A 26,638-nucleotide genomic window follows, 5' to 3' on the forward strand; every position below is an offset into this window, starting at 1 on the left:
GAGAATAAGCACGAAATTTGATGATAAAGAAACACAAAAGCTGGTGTCATTAAAAGATAAAGTCTGAAAATGTGATGAGAATTTCTTTTCCTATTCCCGTTCGCAATTTTACAAATATTTTCTAAAAGTGGATTTCTCTGATTCCCAAATGTCCTATATATAGACAATACAATTCATTTTAATAGCTAAAATTTTTTCTCTAAATAAATAGGAATGATTTACACTCTAAGTTGTTGGTGTACAAATTCATCCCCATGTTTTTGTCGCATTTTATTACTGTCATAGCATAATGTCATAAGAAAGACTTCTACTAGTAGTAAATACTACTTTTTTAGAAATCTAAAACAAATCAAAAACAACAGTAGATGAATTATTTTTGAATTTGAAAGGTGAGATTAAGTGACTGAAATTAACAGTATTTGCTTTCGTTACATCGAAATACTCATGTAAATTGGATTTTAGAATATATTGCTTTAATTTTCAGCAGTTTTTGGTGAATGCTTTTATTCATAGAATTGATAATTACTGCTAGAGGTTTAGAATATTTTCTTTCTCTCTCCCTTTTAATTAAAACACTATCTTGCTAGTTACTAACCAGATTCTTCCGAAGCATTTTCCTGAAAAAAAAAAAAAAAAAAAGTTTATAAGTAGTGATGTTTCACGATCCAACGATCCAAGTACCCACAAAATGCACAATTTTTGTAGTGAAGGTGAATGACAGGGTTTTATTTCAGTGTTGATCATCAACATTACAAGAAAAAATATTAGAGTATTTTTCTCGAGGGGTTCCTTTCCCGGTTGAGAAATTGACTCTGAATCAAGCAACTATATTAGTTAACGAATAAGAGTAAAATGAACAGATGGTGCAGGGGCGCCCTGATGGAAGGCCACGGAAGGTCACTATGACCTCCCCAAAAATTTCCTTATTCAGTTAATTTGTAGACAACATAGTGACTTTGGGGTTTTTTTTTTTTTTTTTTCTTATTTTTCAAATTGTTTTTTAACGATGCCCAATGTTCCGTCTCATTAAATGTTCTGCATATGTGCGGTGCGCATGCTCTTATTTATCATTCGGTAAAATAAAACTTTCGTTCGCCAAACTAAGAATCCCCGTCCCCTCCTCCCCCCAAAATTTGAATTCGGGGTGTATCTGAGGTTTTAAATTGAGCATGTCTTTTCTTATTGTTTGTTGGTGAAAACCGCCCAGTTTTTCTGACAAAATTCTTGATGTGACAAGAATGGGGTTGTTTCCTTTAGTCTAAAGTAGTAATTTAGTCACTGAAATTGATAGAATAAGCAAAGAAAATAACATGGACCCAGAAAATTCTTTCATTTTACCAACAGTTATTTTTAAATTATTTTTTTTAAATGTCCGATTTTGCAAACAAGACGTGGTCTTGATGACGTCACAAATGATGCACTTTGCCGCATTTTGTACCGCGTTTCCACGTTATGATAATCAAGAAGCGAATTAAAATTGCCCTCTACGCTTGCTATCAACCTTATCGTTGCCAATACACGTGAGTAAAGTTGCGAATTAAATATCTTGCTCTGTGAATGGCAACACAGAATGGTATTTCGTCATTTGTGATGTCATCGGCAAGAAATGTAAATAATGAAATCGGAACGATTTAAGTATTTTTTTTTAATATTAAACTTAGTCAAATTATTTAAAAAATGGTTAGATCCTATGTTTTTAAGCATGTTATTTCAGAAAAAAATACTTTTAAAATTTTGGAAATGACCCCATTTATGACTGAAATTTTCATCCCTTGAAAATTTTGTCCATATTAAAGAGATTAGTCTGACAATTGAGTCAACGCATTTTGTTTTCCTCGTTGAAGCGAGATATTTTTAAAGCAGAGACTGCCTATAAAAGAGTACTACTGCATGCGTAAAAAATATATTAATTTTTCATTAAAAGTAATTATTTTAATATTCTCGAGAAAATGTTTGCTATTCTGATTTCATTTTGAAAAGCAGATTTTGTTTCAAGAATAATTTATTCTTTCATACTGAGAGCTAAATTTACGTAAAACATCAACTATCCCAAAAGTTGCAAATAATAAATGATGAATAGCGTTTGGAAAACACAAATTGAAATTGATCGCAGATTCAAGTTTCAAACTGTAAAATCTTGTTTTCTGGGGTTAAAATTAAATTATTAACCAAAATACTTTGGTAATATTGTTGAAAAATAATGAAAATGTACATTTGTGTATACTTATTTTGTTGTTTTTTCGTATAATATGTAATGAGTATACAAGGGCTACCGAACTTATGTTTTTAGGAATGCGGGAATTCTCAATTTGCCGAGTAAAACTCAAAATTTTTCCAACTGATAATAATTTTACCGAAGAATGATAATTTTACCTAAACGTCGGACAAAATTTGCCAATTAAGGTAATTTTTGGAAGGTCAAAGTGACCTCCCTCTCGGTAACTCGGTAAACTCTACTCTCCCTCGGTAATTTATGAAATGATAGACCTGCTCTCTTTATATGTGAAAATTTAAATAAAACTCAAAAGAAGTACCACTGGGGCTGAGCTCCTGTGGATTCTATTAACCAAACCACCCCTTTGGCTGACGTCATCCATTACTATGGTCAGCTCCCTATGGGTCGCGCCCTAGCTCGCTCGCTGCTTAGCGACTGCTCGGTGATGTTATAAGTGTCCTTTATAGGCTGTATTGAGTCACCACATTTATGGATGTTATCTGAACTATTTTCCTCGCTTATGATTATATGACCAAATAGACGAGTTCTTATCAGTTGAATGTGTTATCAAACCATCAATGATGGGATGTGAACTGGAGCGACCTATTCTCGTCTAATGCAACCCTCTTGGCGATTTTTCGTCTGACGCCAAATAGTAGAGAAGGGATTGATTGCATGGGAGCTGCATTTCTTCATTAAGTGAAGAAATAGTTAAGCGTAAAATACACCATTTTAATGAAGGGAAGTTTTCGATTCACAGTACCCTTTCGGAAGTTTTGTTGGATTTTTATTGTTAAAAATCATTTAATTCGAAACTTAACAAAGTTGTCCATTTTTACGATAATATTTTTCTGAACTATTTCAGTAAAAAACAATAAACGTTTCTTATATGCAAATGAACATTGAAATTGAATTTAACAGAGCAGAGCTAATTCCCGATTAACTCCACGTTGGTTAAGATAAAGAATTATTTCCTTAAAGCTTAGGTATTGATACAAAAGAAACTTCCAAGGAGAGAAATGAGTTCTCAAACAAAAGCGTTTTCAAAAGTGAAGAAAAGAAAGAAAGAAAAAAAAAACATGTCTTGGGAAATTTTACCTATTTTTTAACCATCTAGAGAGTGCTAAACTCAACACAGTGGAAGGGCAACGAGCTAACGATATCGTAAGCTGCACAAACCCATTTATGGTAATCGTAAAAAAGTCCTAGCACAAGGTGATGCTAATGATCGTTACAACTCTAAAAACTTATTTTTCAGAAATAGTGATAAGTAAAAAGGTACAGTTTGAGGCATACTGTTCAATTACACATCTATTTTTTTTTTCTACATCAGTCAATTTACATAAATGACAAAAGAATCTTGCTTTCTTGTTCTCGGGATGGTAAACCGACACAATGTACGTATTTGGGGTTTTAAGAACACCCCAAGTCTTCAAATATCAGGGCATATGTGCGATACTCATTTGGACTGAAAAGAAGAGAATTGGTAAAATATATAGCAAATATGTCTGTCTATAAATGTCTATATAGTCATTTAGCTAGCTATAAATGTCTCTCACAAGTTTGCTTTAAAATAAATAAATAAATAAAAAAATAAACAAATAAATCAATAAAATAAAAAATAAATAATGTTAAATAAATAAATAAATGAATAAAATAAAATAAAAAGGAAGAAGGAGAAAAACTTGAAGTAAGATAAAATCCGAATCATTATTCCTATGATGTTCTTTTTCCTGCACTGATTTATTTGTATTGAAGAAAGAGAGCTTTCGTATGAACGCGGTTGTCCTTTTCTTGTGAGCTTATCCTTTTGTTTTTTTTTTCCTATACAGAGATGCCCACAAAGGGTGTGTGAGGTTTTGGCACAGACCCTCCCCCCATCGACTTTTTAGGGGAGGGTAATTTTAGATGAGTTTTGTTGTCATTTTGGAGGGCTGTCGTTTGGAGCTGCGAGGGGGGGGGGTACCATAGCATTTTGAAGAGCTGAGCCATCGCCCTGGAGGATATGGGCACACTTGTTTTACCTGCATCATACCTACTTTAAAAGAGACTTTAACTTTGAAAATAAGCTTTGAAACGTATATTTAATAGTGAAAATGTATTCTAAGGGGCCTCTGTGGCTCTGCGATTGAAGCTTTGCTTCATATGCCAGAGGTGTCCGGGTCCGGATTTATTTCCACCAGTGCCCTGGGTGTTCTCTCTCTTTGTGCTGTGAATCTTTCTTACGTTGTCTTATTTGCAAATATACAGGGTGTTCCGTTTTAACCTGCAGGACCTCTATTTTATCAACCGTTAGTCCTAGATGCATACTTCCAAATGCAAAAATGTAGATGTTCAAAATCAGAAGCAGACTTAAGATATTGAAAGTTTAAAGAAAAAATAGAAATGAGTAAAAAAATTCAAAATTTAACTTTTTATACGGATTCTAAGTTCTATAACTCAGCTTCTTATTCAAATTTTAAGAAGGTACTCAATGACCCCTTAATTTAACATTAGCCGTAGCATAGAAAATGCGACAAATTTAGAAACATTTAATTTTCTCAGATGTTGCTTTGTAAATAATTATTTTATTGTACATGCATATTACTAGTGTATATTATAATATGTAGCATTGTTTTTTCAGTTCAATGTATTTTCTTAACCCTCCTCCTCCCCATACTTATGAAGTTTGGGGGTGGGGGTTGAGCACCCTCTTGCAGCTGAAATAGGAAGCTAAAATTTTTCCAGTATATTACCATCCACAAGTCTAAATATATTCAGGTGGGTCCTGTTATCTGGGATACTTTTTTTTACACGTATTTTTGAACCATCCTCCACCTCCCTCCCCTTGTGGGCACTCTGGCTGTTGCGAAAGCAATAAATAAAATATTTTCAACGGAAAACCGATTATTCTCAGAGTTCTTAGACACAGTAATTGGTTCAATACAAACTTTTTTTTAGTATGTTTAGCCTAAATGATCAAAAGAAAATTTCTCTCATCTTATTTGGAGGGGGGGGGGGGAAATCCTTGAGTAGTAATGCCCATCCTGACAGCCTGCCCGCTTTCCTGATGAACGCGCTTTCCTATGAACTTCTACGAGTGATTCTAGTATGATGCCGTGATCACTTTCATCCCTAAATTTTCAGCTTCCACGTCACGGTCAACGATGACTCAGAAACGATGAAATTACTATTCCCCAGGTAACCCCCTGCATCCCTTCGCTTATGTTGACGACGTGATTCAGCGTCTCTATGTAGAGCAATGGTTTTTTCTGATCAAAGACCGTCTGACATAGATGAGACATTCATCCCACTGGGTTGCTGGAATAATTTAAGTCGCCAAGCGTTGGCGGCTATGTGTTTTCACAACCACTTGGCGTAGGCACGTTACAATGAGGAAATTTCGGTTGCATTTTAATAAATAGGTATGTGGACGATTTAAGCGTGTGGAAATATAGTGTGAAAAAAAAAATCCGCTAAGCAAAAAGAGAATAATGACAAAATAAATAAATTAACGTGAAGAATCGAAAGCTTAGTATCAGGTCTAAAGTCACATAGATAAGAATTGAGAGTAAGTTGTTAAAAGAGAGTGAATGAAAAAGAAAACGTCCAATTAAAATGTGATTGTTTAAATACGTGGAAAGTAGTAGTCCTTTAATTTTCGAAAGTAATGTATCATAACAGGAAACATGAACGAAGGGAGTGTAGGGAGAGAATGGGGGGGGGGGTACACCACCCAAAACCTATGGTTTTTATATTTAAGCCAAATTTCCAGTCATAGAACGCTAATACATATACACATAAGAACTGTATGATCAACCCAAGAAATTGTGCTAGTGAAGAACAGATATTATTAGTACTTTTTTTCTCATTTTATTTATTGTTTAGTTACTTGTTGATGGTTGAGAATAATGCATAGTTTTTTTCTAGTTGTCCCAACACATGATAATAACAGAAAACAAAACAAAACAAACTAACAACAAAAAAAAGAAAAAAAAGTGTGGCGAATTTGTTTCACGCATCTCCTGATTCTATGCCGCATTTTTGCGGACGATTTTACATTGTTTGTCAGCTCTATATTGATGCAAACACTAGATCTTGACCTAAATGAAGGTGTTGAAATACAACTTGTCGAGAAATAAGCGTCTTCCCATCAGTTTTGGATAACCTAAGTAGCAATAGCGATTCGAATAAGCATTGTTTTACAGCAGTACGATGCTTATGACAAAAAAGTGACATTTACAGGGATGATAATCGGTTAGTTCGGATTTTATATACGTAAAGGGAATGTGTTGGGGTAAATATCAGTGATCGGCAGCGAATGTTTTTCTAGTTGCCCCTTTTTTGGAATAATGCTCATTTTCGTTATTATTATTTTTCTATTGTTATTATTTTATTTTAACTCGAAGTCGAGACCAACTTATCGATAAATAAGCTTCTTCCCATCAGTTTCGGATAACCAAAGTAGCAATAGCGATTCGAATAAATATTGTTTTACAGCAGCACGATGCTTATGACAAAAGAGTGACATTTACAGGGATGATAATCGATTGGGTCGGATTTCATGAACGTAAAGGGAAGCGAAATACCGGCAGCGAAATTTTTCTAGTTGCCTTTTTTTTTTTTGGAATAGTGTTTACTTTTTTTTTAATTTAACTCAACGTGCTGAGCGACACAAATTTTTAATTTTCTTGAATTTCAATACATGAATTTATAGGTAGTTCATTGTTAATAAACGCATAAATTGTTGCACAAAACATCCCATAAGTACTCCAAATATGTTAGAACCTTGTTGTTGAACGTTTCATTGTTTGAGCTGTGTGAAAATAATACAATAGTTCAAAAAAAGAAACTAAAAAAGCACGCTTTCGTAGCAAAATGAACTAAAAAGTGAAAAATAATCTTTGGATGATAGTAGTTGACCAATCACTTAATTTTAATGTAATACAAAAAAACGTGGGGTGCTGTCTATTTACATTTTTGCTTGGACAACAAATAGAAGAAATTCAAGACAACTGATAAGAAGCCCCCCACGCTTTTTTGTATTACATTAAAATTAAGTGATTGGTCAACTACTTTCATCCAAAGATTTTTTTCACTTTTTAGTTCATTTTGCTACGAAAGCGTATTTTTTTAGTTTTTTTGAACTGTTATATTATTTTTCTGTTTTTTAGTCTTATGTTGGAGAATTGATCAGGCGACGAAATTATTTATTATCGAGGTAATATCTTAAAGTTAAGACAAGGGCACCCCGATGGGAAGCTACTGTGAGTCATCGATGTATGTTTGCGGAAATCATATTTATATTACTTTAAAAATTTGAGATGCATTTGAATAAAAGTTTTGTTCAACAATGGTTTGATCAGCAATGAATTTCCAATTGAAGGCTCACCTAAATTTTGGCATGAAATTAGATAAAAACAATTATATTTCATGTTCTAATTACCTTGGAATATTGGAACAAATTTTTTCTGATGCAGAAAAATTAAAGGTTTTTGTAGATATTTTTAAATATTTTTTGCGAGCATTTTTAATGTATTTTTTAAAATTTTTCCTTTTACACATTGTTGGATTTATGCCAAAATATTGATTAAAATTGGAGGAAACTAACAATTTAAAGAGATAATTAATTAATTTGATTATAGAATTTTGCATTGTCATCGGGTCTGAGGTCGCGTGCCAAGTTTCAAAAGAATCCGATCGCAGGAAGTGGCCGAAATTTGAGCTGCAAGATTCGTTACAAGATACATACATACATACAGGTGAAGCTAATAAAAGCGTGTTAAAAATGGACTCTACTTCTATGTTCTGAAATAAATTTTTGAATCATTTCCAGAAATAATACTTTAATATTATTTTGGAATGAAATGGAATAAATCTGAACACATTAAAATATTATTTACTTCCCTGCTTCTTTTTCTTCTTCTTTTTTGTTTGCCTCGCAAATGCAAAACTTACATTTAATTTAAACAGTGAGGGAGTGTTAGTAATGCTGTTGTAATTGTAAAATTATTCAAATTTCTGTGCAAAAAGCTGCAACGGAAACACAATGCAAATCCTTAGACGTATCACTATTCGTCCGAAACAACAGTATTGGATGACAATGGATGTAATCAAGTTTTTTGTGCATTTGAATATTTTCACACACTTCGTGCCTCCCAAATTCTTCTTAAAGCTCTCTGGATCTTGAAGCTAAGACACAATACACAGGTTGAAGTTCCACTTGATTTTGAATTTCAGGATTTATTTTTCTTAATTATGAAAAGTAAAAAATTAAATTGCTTTTAATCAGATTTTCTGTTTTCGATTTGTAAAAGCTTGCTTTACGACTGATTGTTGAGACAACGATTGTTTGTTTTTGCGTAGTGTGATTCATTGTCACTTAAGATCCTTCCGCCCAATCTTGTAAAACGTGACTCGAGATAACCAACTTCCGGAGCAACTCCACTTAGGGTTAGCTTTTCCTTTCGACCTAAAAGCTATACTTGCGTAATTTACGCATTCTCTCACGTCACACACTCAGAAAGTCGGCTGAAGGCAAACACAGAATAGTTTCCACTGAGTTCTTAAAAAAGTTGCAATTCACCATAAGTGTGACGTCACGGGGCGAACTGATTCCTTTTCATGACGTTTTCCGTTGAATGATATTCCTACTCGATTCGACTGATAGGAAGAAAATATGTAGTGGGTGTATTGGAAGTCGTTTAGGTTGTTCATCAATCCCGATTTTTCATAAATTCAAAGCATGACTTTTTATTTCTAGAACCGGATGTAAAAAGCAGTGGCGTACCTCGCATGGGTATCACCCGGGGACAGACCCGGCTCCTGCGGTAGGCGACCTAGGCAGCCGCCTTGGGCAGCTGAATTCAGGGGCGGCAAATTTTGAAGTTGAAACATTTTTTCAGTATGAATATCTGTTTCAGCTTCATAAGGCTCACTGCTTCAATGATAAAAAATATATAATTTAGAGTGTGTACCAGAGCTTGTAAATGCAAAACATAGTTCGGAATTTAGCTAGAAATTCAATTTAATTTTAGAAGCGGCAATCGTGATTTAAAAGTCTTTTGAAAATATTGATATCTGTTTCAGTGCCATAAGATGCACTGCTTTAATGTTAAAAATGTGAATTTAAAGTTTGTACCAGTGTTTGGATATGCAAAACCCAGTTTGGAATTTTAACTAAAAACTCACTTTAATTTTGAGAATTTTACTATTATTTTTATTTAATATATTATTATTTCATATTATCAATATTATTTTTATTTAATATATTATTATTTCATATTATCAATATTATTTTTATTCAACGGAGGGGGGAGGGCGGCACTTGTCAATATCGCCTAGGGTGGCCAAACTACTAGAGCCGGCTTTGCCCGGGGCAATAATTTGTGGTGTCATCTCCCCCCCTCCCTCTCTACAAACGCAAAAAAAAAAAAAAAAAGTTCCAATGTTCTATGGAAACACGAAAACAGAAAATTCATAGTTTTCAGAAACAGCTAAATTTTGGGTGCCACTCTTTAAAGGGTTGTCTTTGAAAACGGCGCACCCCCTCCCCCATAGTGATGCTACTGCGTTTGATAGATTAAATATAATTGGAACTATATCAGCATTTCAGTATTTATATTTTTCAGAAACTCATAAATGTATTTTGGTTGTCACCTCCCCCCAAAAGGATGTCAGCCCCCCCCCCTCCCAGTAGTACTGCGACTCTGTTTCATAGATTGAGTATTATTTAAAGTGTTGGGGGAAGGGGAATTTCAGAACAGAAGCATCTATGTTTTTTAAACTCTTAAATACAATTTGGCATCGACCCCATCCAGAGATTGTCTCCCAGCTCAAGAGCACCCCCCCCCCCCCACATCCACCGTGGTGATGCAACTGCATTTGGTAGAGTAAATACAATGTAACATATTGGGGAAGCTTTTCTTGATTGCAGTATTTTTATTTTTAAAAAACTTGCAATTCCACTTTGGGTGTCACCCCCACTCCAGACGGGTGACACCCAGGCCGGACCGCCTTCTCCGCCCCCCCCCCTTAGTGACGCCACTGGTAAAAAGCATACTGGATCAGAAAAAACCGAAAAAAGAAAGAATTCAATTGATTTTAAAGAAGTACTTTTTTTTCAACAAAAACAAAACACGCAAAACAAAGTTAATGCAATTAATTGCATGAAGTGTACGACACAGTGGTACATAGAAGGGGAGAGTCCAGGGGGTCCCGGCCCCTCCCATCGCTCTTGAGTTCTTTTTATTGATTATAATCATATTTATGTAGCTACGTAAAATAGTTAAAAGCAAAGACAACATTTATTTCAGAGTCAAAAAATGAAAAAATAAATTTTTTTTTCTTCTCTTGGAAAATCGAACTGTATGTGAGCATAAATTCCTCTATAATTATGATTTTGCTTCACTGTTTTTATTTTTAATTATGAGAAACGTAAATACATTCATTCTTGTGCTTTCTTGTATTTTAGCTTAATATTTGTTATTAAATAAGTAATTATTCAATAATTTTTTTTAATGTTTTTTTCACCGAAAATCAACAAAACCAAAAGAATGTTTGGATGCGTGCTGGAGTATAATATGAGAATGATGGACCTTCGATCCTCGGCACGCCCCCTCCCCTTTCTTTCCTTAACCACTTTGAAAAATTCCTGCCTGCGCCACTGTTACGACACATGATACATCATGATTCCAGTGCCCACAGAAGGACTCAAGCTCCCCCCCCCCCTTCGATCAAATTGGAACTGTCAATTTTTAAATAAAGTTTGAGCATAAATATCATTTAAAACATTTCAACATCAACAATTAATGAAAGACCGTTAATAAAACTTTCTTTACTTTAACATTTTTCTAATTTTAAAATGCATTGGTACTGTTTTTGGAATTGTAACAATGCATTTTAAATGATACATTTTTATCTTCTGGGGAAAAAAAAAACTCTTCTCACTCACTCCCGTCAAAATCACGGGCTGAGCTTTCGTCGTCTACATCTCCTACTCGTGGTATTTATGGGCTAGAGCGTACAAAGTTCAAGCTAAAAAAAATTCCAAATAAATAAATGGATAAATAAAATAAAATAAACATGTATATTGTACGAACACCTTTGTTTATATAATTTTCTTAAATAAATGATTAGGCACTTTTGTGACCGTTTTCTTGAAAACAAATGTTAAAATGATTAAAAGTCCTTCGATTTTTTAAAACAGGAATTTTCCCGACTCAAACTAGTATCTTTCATTGCTTTGTAAACAAAAGATGCAATTAATTTGTTTCTTGAAATTAAAGCCTTCAAACATATAAATTTTCTTATCCCCATCCTCTCCTTGAAGTTACACATGTGATCACCCCGTGGGACGTTTTTTCAAAAATCATGATTAATTTTGAAACGAATTAAAGTTATCTCGCAGATATCAGCCTTTCATTTAAGACTTGCTGCTTAGTATGATCAGTAGCATCGCCTACGTAGTTTTTTTTTTTCCCTCTTACAAATAAATAAATGAATAAATGAAAAAAAAAAGGAAGAATAAACTAAATAAACATTGAAAATCAAGAATGGGAAAGTAGGGTTTTGAGATGGGGGGGGAGGGGGACAGTGTGTCTGTCGGATTGTCCCCCGTCCAACTCAAGATTTTTTTTTTCCTTCGTAAGATCTCGGCGTGGAGAACTCATTCCCATCATTTTTTTAGTTGAATATTTTTGCGTTCAATTTTGAACTGTTCAAACAAAATGGCTTAACATAGTGCTTGCGGGAAAATTTAAGGCAGATGCAGATCCCGAGCTTAAAGATGGATTGGCATGAAACAAACTTTGTTGGAAAAAGCTCTTAATGAAAAACATGTATCGAAAAGGTTATTTATTTATTTATTTACTTATTTAACTGCAATCTTTTAAACGCCGCTAAGAGAAGCAATTTAAAAAAAAATGTTTTCATTACAACTGAACTTTGGATTTTGTGCTAAAAATTATTTCTACTGAAAAAAAGCGCATTCCAAGCTTGTGAATGATATAAAAATTATATATACGCAAAGCGATTTCGTGGTAAAAGCTTCCTTGAAATTAGTATATGAGGAGAATAAAATGAAATATTTCCTATACATAGAAAAAAGTAATGTCAAAAATTTTTTTAAACTCCATTTGTGGGGGTTCATGAGACCCCATAGCACCTACAGCTTTGAAATTTTGTACAAAATTACATTGAACCTCGTTGGTTTGCACTTTTGATTTCTGAACTTCGATTTTTTTTTTAAAAATTAATCTTGTAAACTGAAATTTCACATAAATTGCCAATGTGGATGAAAATTTTCCCACACCCCTCAACATCCTACGTCAATTGAAAGAGCTTTTTTTCTGCATCAGATTGAGCTTGTACAAATTTTCTGAATTAATTAGAACAGCAAATATAAGGGTTTCTAATTTAGCGCAAGTCCTACGCTCAGCTCAATTCAAGCCCGGAATAAAAGAGAAAAATGTTGCTAGAGACCGCGAATTTGAAAACTACTTTTCGAACGGCCATTTTGCTATACACAAAAGGCCCTTAAGCTGTAAAATTTGGTACTCGTTAAAGCGTTTTTATAAAATTATTTTTGAAAAACGTATTTTTTTCAAGTTCTTTTTGTCTTCGGGTTGAAGTGGGATTTTTATATTTTTCTACATTTAATGAGCTTTATACTGAAACTTTATTTTCTACGGGGAGGGGAGAGCGATTTTTTTTTTTTTTTTTTTGTTCTGATCATAACGTGCATTTTAATCTGATTTCTCTTAACAGGCATTTTAAATTTCCGCAAACCAACTTAACTAAGATTTGCAAAGTAATCTTCGAGGGTTGCTGAGTGGCAGCGAGCACATTACCTGCAAAGATCATTCTATCGCTTCAGTTGTGATAGGTGTGAATTTGTACATGAACATGAATAGTTTTGAATAATCCTATTAGTTTCTATACTGGGAAAAATAGTCGAACTTTTGATGGTTTCAGTTTCAGTACCTTAAAAGAAAAATGTTTTTATCTCTTCTGAAAAAGCTTCAAGTGTGCTGGTATCTATTTGCGATTCAAATAAACTATGGAAGGCACTAGTGTTTGCCTAATGGCTGCTGAAAGAGGTAAAAGCTCTTACGCAGAACATGACCTGTCCAATGAAGTCCGCGCAGAATCGAAAAGTTTTTCCTCCTTTTCTAATTTTTTAAATCACCGCAAGATGGCATATTCAAGCTTTGGAACTGCGATTTGAATTTTAAACGGCGGTTTAGATTTTGCAAGTGCAAAATTGAGTAGTAATTTTTTATAATTTTTACTTATTTTCATTCCATTGGACTGATTATGTCCTAAGCAGAGTTAAATTGTACGAAAATAAATAGTTAAATTAAAAGTATGCATTATATTAAACAATGGGTGGAGTTTGACTTTTGCATCTAAAGGGGATTAACCCCCCGCAGAAAAATAGCGCCAAATCTTAAAGATAATACTGTGTACAGTCAGAGTAAAGGGGAGATGTCCCCCGCGGAAATTTTGTGAAATTGAAGGCTTAAGAATAATTTTAGTCATAAGAGAAAAAAATTGAAAAATGTTGTAGACGGCCAGTCTCCCAAACCCTTGGAGAACATTTGAAAGTTGATGTCAAAAATTGCAATTTCTGATAAAGTAATAAGAAAAAGGAAAGGAGTTCTCTCTCAGTTTTTTTATTTATTTATTTTTTTTTTTTTTTGTATTTATTTTTTTAAGTGAAAACTTCTTTAGGCTCGTTCGTTGAGCACTTTTGAGGTGGAGAAAAAACGTCCATTTCACGACACCAAAAAACCGTCACCTCACCGACATTTGGAATACAGTGCATGCGCGGCTTCTCTCTGCTCCTTTACGTGCGATTTTTTTCTTTAAGATTGCGGGGCTCAGTGGCACGATCGGCAACGCGTCAGTCTAAAGAATCGAACAAGCTGCCCATCGTGAGTTCGATCCTCACCCTCATGCAATATTTTTGAGATGAAAACGTCTTTAGGCGCTGAGTGTTTTTTGTGAGGAGAAAAAACAATGCTTCTGAGGGCGGTGAGACATTGTGCTTGCCGTTGCCACTCAAAATGGACAGCTAATTGTTACGGCTGTGGTTTATATTTCACCGGATAAGTCTTCAAGCACAATACGAGAATTTGTTTATGAAAATGTATTTATTCTAAAGACGCTTTTACATTAGTTCAAGATAAAATTGGAAAGAACTTTAATGACTTGCTAATGATTTTGAGTGGGGATTTCAAAATCAACTTTGCAGATGATAAAAATCTATCATTAATTGAATTTTTAAATGAAGAATGTCATTTAACGATGTCCAATGATTGCAAATTAGAACAACGAGATATAAAAGTGCAGTTGATGCAGACTTTAAACTATGTATAAACAGATTCGAATCAAAGTTTTTTATTTCCTATTTTGGTTACCATAAACTTATAGTATCAGTTTTGGAATATAATAATAATGATGATGATGATCAGGGCGTAAAAATATCATGATATTGAATATGAATGATACATATAAATAAGAAAAAAATAAAAAATTGGATTTTTTTAATTCAAAACACATTTTTTAAAATTTAAATCTGTTTTTTTTTTTTTTTTTTTTTGAGATGAACCTCGAATTATCTGGCATGTCTCAAAATTCAATTTTTCCGACATGCTGGTCAATATGCAGTAAATTGATTGCGTGGAAAGTTCAGTACGTGTATTGTTCATTATTTTTATGAATGGAAAACTGAATAACATAAACTAAGAATTTATTTTCAAATATCCAAACAAAATGTATATATTTGATGCTCGCATTGCTGATAAACGAAAAAACTAGACTGTAGCTGATATTTTTAATATACAAATTATAAAAGTTTTATATTTGAAACTACAATTAATTTTAAATGAAAATTAAACACACACTATTCATACACGCGCGCGCGTACAAGCATATCAAATTTTTTTTGTATTTTTAAGTTTTCACTTCTGTCGGCAGTCCCATGACTGTCATATATATATATATATATATTGTTACAAATTCTGTAGATAGTAATTATTTTTGTGATTAATTTGTTTAAATTTGGCGTTTATTAAATTATCTTTCATCTAAAATTATTGTAGCAACGTAACCTGTAAATATTTTCTTGTAATGAATATACAGCCCCCGTACATTCGGCTGAAGTATACGGTCCCCTCATTTCTGAATGATAAAATTTGTGAATGAAAGAAATAAAATAACGGTAAACGATTTTCGGGAATCTTGTGGAATATTTGAGAACTCTCTTTCTATGTGTATAAATAGCGGTACGCATGATAAAAAGTCAGTTTCGAATTAGTTTTTGCTTGTGAATCGTTGCAGCGGAACGCTGGAGAGCATTTATTACTCTGTTTCGTGAAGCCTTTTGAGCTGTATTTTTGCGTATTTGGAAGTAAATACGTGTGTAACCGTTGAGTTTACGGTGTTGAGTGATATTTGCTTAATTGCTGATGATTAATTTAGTAGTTGTTGACGATCTTTCCTGTACATAGTGTAAATAAATTTCCTGTGTTTTTCTCAAGAACTGTGCGTCTTTTCAAGAAAGTTGGAAGTCGCACCAGATCCGTTACTATATATATATATATATATATATATATATATATATATATATATATATATATATATATATATATATATATATATATATATATATATATATATATATATATATATATATATATTCCCGAGACCGAGTCAGCTTAATTTAAACTTTGAGAGGCTATTTGCTGCCGCTTAAGGGATAAACTAAGAGAATGTCATTGTTTGGTAACAGTTAAAGAAATAGAGGGAGGAGGATCGACTTTCCCGACCAAATCTTATTTAAAATTAAAATCAATTTTAGTGCATCTTTTGAAAGGAAAGAGGAGGAGTTTGCTTCCGGGGAAGTTTTCCGAATTTGAAGAGTAAAAAGTATAAATCTTTTGAGACGCTAGGTAAGTAGAGGTGAGCAGCAGCGATCTTCTCAGAATACTTTGGAAACTGATATCTTAAAGAGACAATTTTAGACAATCTTTGGGTCTAATGTTAGGAAAAGCGTGGCGGTTCAATGAACCCCCAACGAAATCAGCAAATATTAGAAGCGCATGAGAGAAAAGGAAAAGTCTCTTCGATTAGAATGTTCAATGCTGTGTAAAATAGTGTTTTTTTTTAGAATTTGCCCTTTTAAAAACCCTGAATATATACATATCTTTTATCTATGCAGAAGCTAATGCTTCACATACATAGAGGATTGATTAAGCGTCTTTCCTCTGGACACTTACAGGAAAGATTTTCACCAAAGAGAAGGAAATAACACCCACCGCACAGGGGTGGATTCAGGGGAGGGTCAAAGGGTCAGCTGACCCCCCTGTGACAAGAATTTTATTGTGATCATTACCAAATTTCAAATTTTTAGGTCCGAAAAAATAGTACGCGCAATCACTGTTAACTTGATTTTTGCTTCATTCTGTAAGGTATTTCTTCTCAGCGCGTCACAGTTCAAAGGATTGCCTGCGTTCGTTTAAATGGGCTCTATTGCTATTTTCCATTCTTTCTTTCTTTTTTTCTTCTTTTAATTACAATTTCCATAGCACAGTCATCTCTAATGAGCTTAACCGTAGAAAAACTCTTGAGAGGGGGATTTGTATGGCTTTTCAGTTCATTGGGAAGGGGGGGGGAGGGTGCGCCATCACCCTTGAGGGGATGGGCTCCTCTGCTTAAGAGATGCTTTTTTACGTAGGAGATATTACTCGGGCTATTGAAACTTGACCCCCCTTACAAATATTTCTAGATCCGCCCCTGCCAGTGCACCGATGGTAATCAAACCCACGACCTCCGGCTTAGAAGACGAAACTTCAACCACAGAGCCATGATGACCCTCCCCCCTCCCCCCGGAATCATTGAACATGCCTTCATATCATCACGTTTGATGACGTCCAGTTGTTAGTGAATGAATGTTCGAAAAATGTTTTCGTTTATGATCGGCTTGAACCGGCGGTAATCAACCGGTCGACCGCGGGTGGTTGCTCAAACGACAACTAATGACATCAGTGGTTATGAACTGGTTGTTTACCAACCGATGCTCCATTGAATGCTTTTGTTAGAACCAGCTAAGATTGTGGTGAACCGGTGGATGGTGGATATCGACTGGTGAAGTTATAAGAACAACTTTGGCAACAACCAGTTAACCGGTAGCTTTATTCTAATAATAGAACGCTCCAGTCCATAGACTAATAATAAGAGTAGACAGAGCTTTCCCGGACTTGCTGATGAAAAAATTGGTTCATGGATACATCATGTGACTGGTGGAAGGCTTGACGAAAACTTTGGCAGCATGGTTGCTAGATGGCAGGATTATCTATAGTTTGGCACTCGACATGTATTTTAAGACGTAATGTGTTTCTATTATAATTTTTTTCCCAAGGTGCAGAGATGATTGAACTGTTTTTCTTTTAGTTATGCATTATTTTGACATTAGTAATTAGTTTTTGATCACAGTTTTCAGTAACTTTTATTTCATTCGGAACTGCTACGTCAGCGTTGGCGTAAACGTTTCGCGTTAACGGAAAAATGCACTAATAGGTATCTTAAATTGAAATTGTAGGTAAAAATCTTACCGCTTGCCAATTTTTTTTTGGGCGCTTGCATCTTTAATTGCTTAGAGAGTTATTGAAATTGAATAAAGAAAATGCACAATACTATCTAAACGAAAAACTCGCTATATTAACGAAATATTTACAACTTAGAATAACAAATTTACAAATCGGACTCCATAAAAGATCATTCTTCCGTGTTCCATCAATTCTATTTATTTTATTTCTCGCTCGCGTTGATCGTCTGCTCTACGATAAAGGCCCGCTGTTGCTAGGATATCCACCAGTCACATGGTTTGGTTTATGAGCAGCAAAAGGGTTGCCTTAGCTCGGTCTACTCTTATTATTAGTCTATGCTCCAGTCAGTTACCGGTTAATCGTGGTTGACCGGTAACTCCAAACCGAAGCAACCTATCAGGACATTTTTGGTTAGACATCGTCATCGGTAGAGTTACCGGTTAATCAGTGACGAAATAAGTGTGTTCTGATAGAGTTATCGGTTAATCGGAGCTGAAAACCTTCTAGAGAAGGGTCCTAACCTAACAACCGGTTAACCGGTTGCTTTATGGTCCCTAACCAGTAAACCGGTGAGTAACCGGTACTATCTGCAGGGTTCTATCATCACCGGTTACCGTTTTAAGCTGTTGATTGGTTGATTGAAGAACGTGATCATTAGCTTTCACGTGATCGTTAACCGTTAGCTACCGGTTGAGCTCGTCGAACGCAAGCTAAATGAATATGCCCAGCGGAAACTACCTTATATCCATAACTGCAACTGTACTGTGTTTACAACGTTGTCAGTTTGTTTATGTTGAAATTTTTCTTCGTCAATATGTAGAATTGACATATCCTTTAATTGCACTTAGCACTATTTGAGAAAACTGGTAAAAATATGAAGCAATATTTCGTGTATGCATGATACTATCATAACCGTGAAATACATTGTTTATTCATATGTTTAGACATCACTTTAAAAATCTCATTAGTCTTTATAAATTCAAAAAATGTCGTACCAAATCTTAATACTTAGTTGTCGAATTTTAAAAACGTTTTATTGTGAAGCCATTTTGCATGAAGAAATTAAAGCTTATACATTCATGAATAATTTATATTTACATTTATATATATGAAAATTATTCATGAATAATTTTCGTCACATTGATGAGGTATAACTGATTTGATAAAAAAAACTCAAATCAGAATAGAACTAAAAACCGTCAAAATGCATATGCCGGATAAAGTTTGGTTTCTCTGTTAAAATTATCTACTATACATTCAGAATGTAACAGGTCTAATAGTTATCAAGATTTCATTTGTCTCGAACATTTTAAAATGTGAACTATGCCTAAGAATGCATTACAAGTAGTCCGTTTTGAGTATAAGTGAAATTGGTGGGTAAAAATTGCTCTACTATTCGGGATACCCTTAAAACTTCTTTCCATGGTTATACTTATATTGGACTGTAAGACTAATGCACAAAAGAATAAATCTCAAAATCTTCTTTCTGACTTTTGAAGGCATAAGTTAAAAAAAAATTTATAAAACAAAGTCAACTATCTCCAATAGGGGATAGTATGGCAGTTTTACTTTGCCTGAAACAAACATCAAATTTTCAAACAATAAATGCCTATATAGTTAAATTATAATATTTACCAGATTTCAAATAGTTTTTGAAAATTAGTCGGAATTTATTATTGTTTTTTAAATGTTCATGATAGTTTTTAGAACCAATGGAATTTCAAATACAGCAAATATAGTTTTGTTAAAAAAATTGTTTTATTGTCTAAAATTGCCATATGAAATCTTACAGAGCTATAAATATCGCTTAGGAGCAGGGCTGCGGAGACAGGGAAAATGATCGACTCCTGAAATTTGAGTACTTTTGACTCTGACTCCACCTCCTTTAATTCAAAATCAGTCTGACTCCAGGACTCTGTGGCCTTTCTTAGGAAACCATTGCTGACTGAGTACAAATCTGTTTTGCAGATTGTACTGACGCTAATCTATTATCATAAACATAAAAATATAAAGTATCTGCACACAGAAAAAACTATTTGCAGGTATACAATGAGTAGGTATAATTTTCCATAAAATACAATGCTTATTTTGCTTTCAATCATGTATCCATGAAAGCAGGAGATTAATTTCATTAGTCTAACTAGAGGTTTTCAAGATAACCATTGTTTAATATTGATATTAATTTTAAAATTTTGAGCAAAGTACAGTTTTGTCGCAAAGGTATCCGCGCATGGTGTGTGTGTGTCTATATTATCTAGCTATGTCTATTTCAGGGCGTCAGTGTTTTAAAATACTATTTAATTATTTTATCCGACAAGGTTGTGCTCACATTTATCCATAAATGCAGAAATCATCAAATCCAAAATTAAGTTTTTGTATGACACTTATTAATAAGGATTCATAAAATATGAATAACTTGAACTTTCATATTTAAAGTTTGTTAGTTTTTGACTATTCTATCTTACATTTATCATGTTTTTTATATTTTTCAGTTTTTTCCTAATATGAAGCTTTATCGAGCATACTTTCTGATGGGTTGTGCATGTGGTAAAGAAGTTATTAATGTGAATGGTAATTCATATACAATAAAAACGAGAATAGGAACTGGGTATGTACCATTTCTATCTTTACTAATTTATTTATTCTAGATCTTGTTTCTAATAATTATTGATTTTTTGTGATATCAACATTGTGTAGGTATATGTTTTTACAGTGGTTTAGTCAGGGTTTTATTATGGAGGCTGTGCAAAAAACATAAAAATGAAATTATAAAGAAAAGAGTGCTCAGCCAGGCCTGTCATTTTGAATTTTTCCCCGAGGGAAGAGGAGGGGGGGGGGGTATACAAAGAGTATGAACTCAATGTAAATTATAGCAAAAAAAACACCACCACTTGCATGTAAATATACATTGATTTCCAAACGTCAGGCGGGAAGGGAGAGATTGACCCCGCTTGATCCTCCTAAATGATGGGCCTGTGCTCAGCCCTGTAACAGATGTTTTCAAATTTAGTTTTGCATTTAATCCTCCATAAAACTAATAATTCTGGTTTTTAAAACATCCTCCCTCCCCCCCCCATGGACACCAATATGGGAGGGGGGGGGGTTCAAGCGTCCCCTTAGAAGTTAGAACTTCCTTGCTTTTAGTATTTTTTTCCTTGCAAAAGTGTAAAAACATCTCTTCTCCAGTCATTAATTAATAATTTATTAAAAATGTCAAACTTTAATCTGTACAAACTTTAATCTGTACTATTTTTGATTTAGTCAAAAATGTTTTCTGAGTCGCCAAAATATCTTCAGCAGGCCAGGAGTTGAAGACCCCTCCCTGCTTTAGGTGATAAAAGTTCAGTTTTAGAAATACAGGTCTTTTAGTTAGCTGTTCCGCAGCTCTGGTGAAACTATTTATATTTATAACATGTTGTTCAAATACAGTGAATTCCCAATGCAACAAACTTCATGGGACCACAAATTTTGCTCGTTGCAACGAGATTTTTGTTGTGATGGAATGCAAGCAAGGTAATGTTAATGAAATCGGGACTGAAAATTTCTTTGGTTATAATACATATTTCTTTATATCTGTATTCTTTGTAACATTTGTACCGGGATTTCAAGGAAAATCATTTTTCAATCTCGCTTTTAACAGCAGTCGTTCTAAAAGTAAGAACAACATCATGAAATGCACAATTTTCCGAAAAATAATAAATTTATACATTTAACTTTCTTTTACTTAGTTGTACAAAAGTATTTATTTCTTTAGCAGTCATTTTGCATAACACACTGTGAATAGTACAGAAACAGAAAAAGTTTATTCTTTTGCTGCCAGTAAAATATTAAAATTGTGTTGACTGTAATTTGAAGCCTTTAATTTAAAATTTTGATTACCTTTTTAAGGGGTTTTAGCATAGTGGATTTAGTTCAAGATCAAAAATCACATCGTTTCTATGCTCTGAAGAGAATACCTTGCCACAGCAAAGAAGATGAGCGAAATGCGATGAAGGAAGCTGAGTACCACAATATGTTCAACCATCCAAATATTATTGAATGCATTGATGTTGCATTAGCTGAAAGGTATGATGGACTCAACCCCAACAAAAGTGAAGTTAGACTTCTTCTGCCATATTATAGAGTAAGTATATATTTTTTAATTTTATATTTTATTGAAAAATGACGTCTTGGCTTATTTATCTTTTATTATTATTTTTTTAAAGTCAATTGATTGCTGAAACTGAAAGTTCTCTTTTTGCACTTTTGAAATCTATACATATCAAGTGAAATCCTGTTACAACAAACACCAAGGGACCAATAGAATGTTTTGTTGTAACAGAATATTCATTGTAACAGAATTGCCTTAAAACTGTCTTTATTTTTATAAAGGTGTTAGTTTTGATGATCTACACTCTAATAGAACTAAATATACAACATTTACCGTTACTAATGATCTAAAATATAAATTTTTTAATGAAAAAACAAAGAGGAAAATATTGAACACTGATGTTTTATTCATTGGCTGTCTTCACAGGAAATATTATCTTTTGTATAAGAAATTTATTCCCGAGGACATTCATGAATGTCACTTTACTGACCACAAGAAAAGTTGAAATCTTCCTGACCCATTGCGAATTCACAGGGTGGCGCATAGAAACCAACCAACTGCCCATGGCTAGACACTGACTTTTGGTGTCTCACATCAGCTTACATTTCAACGTGAGCAGATTTCCTCCTTGAATATCACTACCTTGAATGGCTCTGTTTCGAAGGTACAAACAAAGTTTTTACTTTATGACTTGTGAAAGTCGTCTTTTAATTTCCGAAAACTGCCAAGAACTGAAAAATATTCAAACTGCGGTTGAGAAAAACATTTCGTTGTTACGAATCTTTTGAAAAATTGTTTCGTTAAAACAAGAATTTTTACACATTCTCTTAATGGGTTTTAAAATGGGATTTAACGTTTTGTTCGTTGTAACGGATTTTTCATTGTATCAGATTTTACTGTATAAAAATAGATGTAGTGGCAGTGTGTGTGTGTTCCTTATACAAATCCATAATTAACGTCAGATCTTAGCCAATTTGGCACCAAGTTCCTTTGATGCTCAGGAGTTCATATGGAGGAGGGGGAGGGAAGTTTGGAATTTTAAAAAAATCGGAAGAAGTTTAAAATAAAATTTTTAGTCATAAATTTAACATTGATTGGTTGTTAGAACTTGCGTCCCTTGATGCAAGCTCTATTTTCGAGATAGACACAGCGACAACGGCCAACTCAACTAGTAATTTTAATAAAAAAGAACAAATGGCTAAGTTACTTTACTATCATCATGACTTATAAATTCATTTATGATTCTTGAATACCGTAAGTTAATGTTGAGTTATACATTTTTGTTTCAAATTTTGTTCTTTCAAACAGTTGACAGACATATTATACTTTTCACTAAGCATGCATATTATTGCTCTCAAACTATATTTGTGTAGGCAGTTTAACTAATCCTTTTTAAATTAGTTTAGGTTTCAGTTTAATTAAAGGCAGGGTTTACCAAATCCACCCAGAAAGATAAAACCTTCCCCAGTTTAATAAAAGGAAACATTTATCTCCTACATTTTTGCTTGCATTACTTTGGAATAAAAAGTAAATGCTCTATGAATATATTTTTTGAACTTTTTGACTGGGCAATTATTCAGGGCACTAGTCTAGTCCCTCTGGTCTATGGATTGGTCATTGCCAGGCCAATTGGTGCCATTGCCTGGATGCTCATGTTTTATAGAAGCTAAATAATTGAAATGTTCTTTCTTATTGATATGAAGAAACATGAAAATAAATGAAACATTAAAAATTTATTTTTCTCTTTAAGCAAGCTTTTTAGTATCACAAAAAAAAATAATTTTGTGAATGAAATTACAATTATTATTTTTTGGTCCTTCTGAGTTTGAAAACCGTACACTTGATTTGCTTTAGACCCTCTCTCTCCCTTTTTTAAAAAAGTTTTGTTTGATTTCTGTTTAATATATTATAGTGTTGATGTACAATTTTATTGACTTTTAAATTTAAATTGAGCGTATCAGAAACCATTTATGTCTTTTGAGGACTTAGTGATCTTAAAAAAGATCTATTTTAGTGTCTCCTCTTGATTACAGACTTGAAAGTAATATGGTTAATTTTGCACTGAAATTTCCTTTATATCTGAGGAGCACATGAATTTGCTTAGTAAAATCTTTTTCCTTGCATTCCAGAAGGGAACATTGCAAGATGAGCTTACAGTACGGGCAAAGAACAAAAGTTACATATCAGAAGAAAGGGTTTTAAGAATTTTCAGGCTGATGTGTGAAGGCATCAAAGTAATGCACAATGCTCAACCGCATCCTCTAGCTCACAGGTATTGCATATTTTTCTTCAATCCTGAAATTTAAGACCATTACTTTTTCAATTAAAATTTGTCATGATATAAGGTAAAACACCAATAGTGGCTACTTCATGGTTTAAAACACACTAGCAGTGGCCACATGAAGTACATTTTTAAACTGTAGGTCTACAATATGAATTGCCCCTCCTAAAACTCAATGAGCATTTTATAACCCAACGCTTTATAATAAATCTTCCCAATTTTAAAAACTGCCAGAATTTCTATTTGTTTAGCTTTTATCAATTTTTTCTCCAACCTCAAATTTGATCCAACAGTGACTACTCCAAAATCTGAAAATTTCAGTTGTGGCCATCTGACATTCTCCCATTCGAAGTATTTATATTACTTACTTTAAATTCAAATAACTGATGAATAAAATTGATTCAATATGATGATTACATTAAAGTAAGACAAAACAACGTTAGAAGAAGCACAAATTTGTAAATTACAGCAGACACGTGTTTCGGCATTACAGGGAACGCCTTTTACAATGCAAAAAATAATGAGCTTATGGATGAAAAGACTGTCGGATGTCTTTACATCCATAAGCTAATTATTTTTTGCATTGAAAAAGGCGTTCCCTGTAACGCCAAAACACGTGTCTGCTGTAATTTACAAATTTGTGCTTCTTCTAACGTTGTTTTGTCTTACTTTACTGTTCAGCACAAAGGTATTTATTTATCTTATGATGATTACATATCGAGCAAAACAACACATTATTATTGTTCATTTCTTTCTTCAAAGTACAAAAGTAAGCGTGAAGTGGCCACTACTGATGTTTTACTTTAGTTGCTCGTTCCTTTTTTTTCATTTCATGTAGTTCCACTTACTGGAAATAATATTACAGTCGAAAAAACAGTGATTACTATCAAAACATTTTTTTTATAAGGTACTTTGCTTTTCCGTGCAACGTCTTTAGAACTCAAGATTTGGTGAAGAGTTTTCAGTTGGGAACTTGAAAGACATGAATTTGTTAAAGTCGAAAAAGTAAAAAATTAATAAATGTGCTACTGCAATATTTGTTCTTCATTTTCAAAAACATTACATGCACACCTTCTGAGCATGATTGTCATCTATTGGTAATGAGTAGAAACTGCAATACATGCAACATAAAAATATTGAAATATGTATGAAAAATGCTTAAAATCTGCATGAGGATCGTCCAAATATACAACATTAATAGTAAAATAGAGTAAATTTTAGCATTTTAATTTCAAAATCAGCATACAGTTAGCAAATAATTCATTCATAAAATATCAATTTTGGGTGCTATGCTAGTAATTATAGCTTTTAGCAGAAATGTTCCGTCCCATTTATAAAACTATCAATTTGACACAAAAGTTCAAAACTCGAGTTTGTATTGAAAATACAACTTTGCTTTATTTTGAAGTAACAAAATACGAAAAAGTTTCATTTTTGTTTTCTGAACTTTGTTCAACTTTCTCGGTTTTGATTTCAGAAATTGACAGATATGTATTTTTCACTTTAGTTTTTGATTCTTTTTATCATGCAATTATAGTAAACATGTTTTTTTTTCATTTCAGAGACATTAAGCCGGCTAATGTTCTGATGAGTACTGATGACTCTCCAGTGTGGATGGATTTTGGTTCAATGGGCAAAGCACGGCAAGAAATTCGGAAAGCTACGGAGGCCAGAATTCTGCAGGTAAAGCTTCCAAATAATAATATGTTCCTTTGATTTTGCATAGTTTTAATTGTCAAAGATCTGTTCTTTTTGATTGTAATAGGGCAGGGCCTTGCAGTATCAGCCCAAGTTTTTAAAAAGAAATAAATAAACAAATAAGTAATTAACCAAACTAAATATCTTAAAAAAAATATTCTTTACAAAATGTACGTATAATTTTCTTATGACCTAAAAAGTACATTACTTAACTATAAAATTTAGCACCACCCGAATTAAGATAGAAAATTCATGATTTAGTATGGGGAAACTTAAGGCAAATATAGATCCCAAACTGACGGGTTTGCTTGAAACCAAATTTGTTGTAAAAAGCTCTTGATGATAAACATGTATCTTAAAGATTTTTTCGAAGAAATGGATGTTGCTGTTGGACAAAGCTACCAGCTTTTCAACCAATCTCACAGTATTTGTTTCGCTTCCCAAGTAGGGAGTGCATAGGTTGTTGGTTAAATCAACGGGCTAGTTGTATGTACATGTTACTTAAAAATGATTGAATGGATAAATTCCTCTAAGTATAAATTAAATGTGAAAATACTAACTTTTTTACTTTTTTGGATAAATTTGCAGGTACGTCAGACATTCATAACATGTTGTGCAGAAGAAAATTAAAAAATGATGATGATTCTAAAATATAAGCTTTTACTAGTGTAAATATTACGTTGCTTGTAAAACAGCATTTTGTTTGGAATTTCGAGGATGAAAAAAAAAAGCCTAAAAATGGAGGTTAAAAACTATAATTGTAG

General features: G+C 33.3%; 1 protein-coding gene across 1 annotated transcript in view; it reads left to right on the forward strand.

Moving 5' to 3' along the window:
• The first annotated feature begins 18,621 nt into the window (after nt 1-18,621).
• Nucleotides 18,622-26,638, forward strand: part of LOC129223020 (serine/threonine-protein kinase 16-like) — an 8,796-nt gene continuing 779 nt past the window's right edge. The window contains exons 1-5 of the mRNA XM_054857584.1: nt 18,622-18,671; nt 20,298-20,413; nt 21,694-21,928; nt 24,025-24,167; nt 25,739-25,859. Of these exons, the coding sequence (XP_054713559.1) occupies nt 20,310-20,413; nt 21,694-21,928; nt 24,025-24,167; nt 25,739-25,859 (603 nt within the window). The 5' untranslated portion in view covers nt 18,622-18,671; nt 20,298-20,309. The remainder of the gene's footprint in view (nt 18,672-20,297; nt 20,414-21,693; nt 21,929-24,024; nt 24,168-25,738; nt 25,860-26,638) is intronic.

The sequence above is a fragment of the Uloborus diversus genome, chromosome 5 (genome assembly GCF_026930045.1).
Source record: "Uloborus diversus isolate 005 chromosome 5, Udiv.v.3.1, whole genome shotgun sequence".
NCBI classification, from domain to species: Eukaryota; Metazoa; Arthropoda; class Arachnida; order Araneae; family Uloboridae; genus Uloborus; species Uloborus diversus.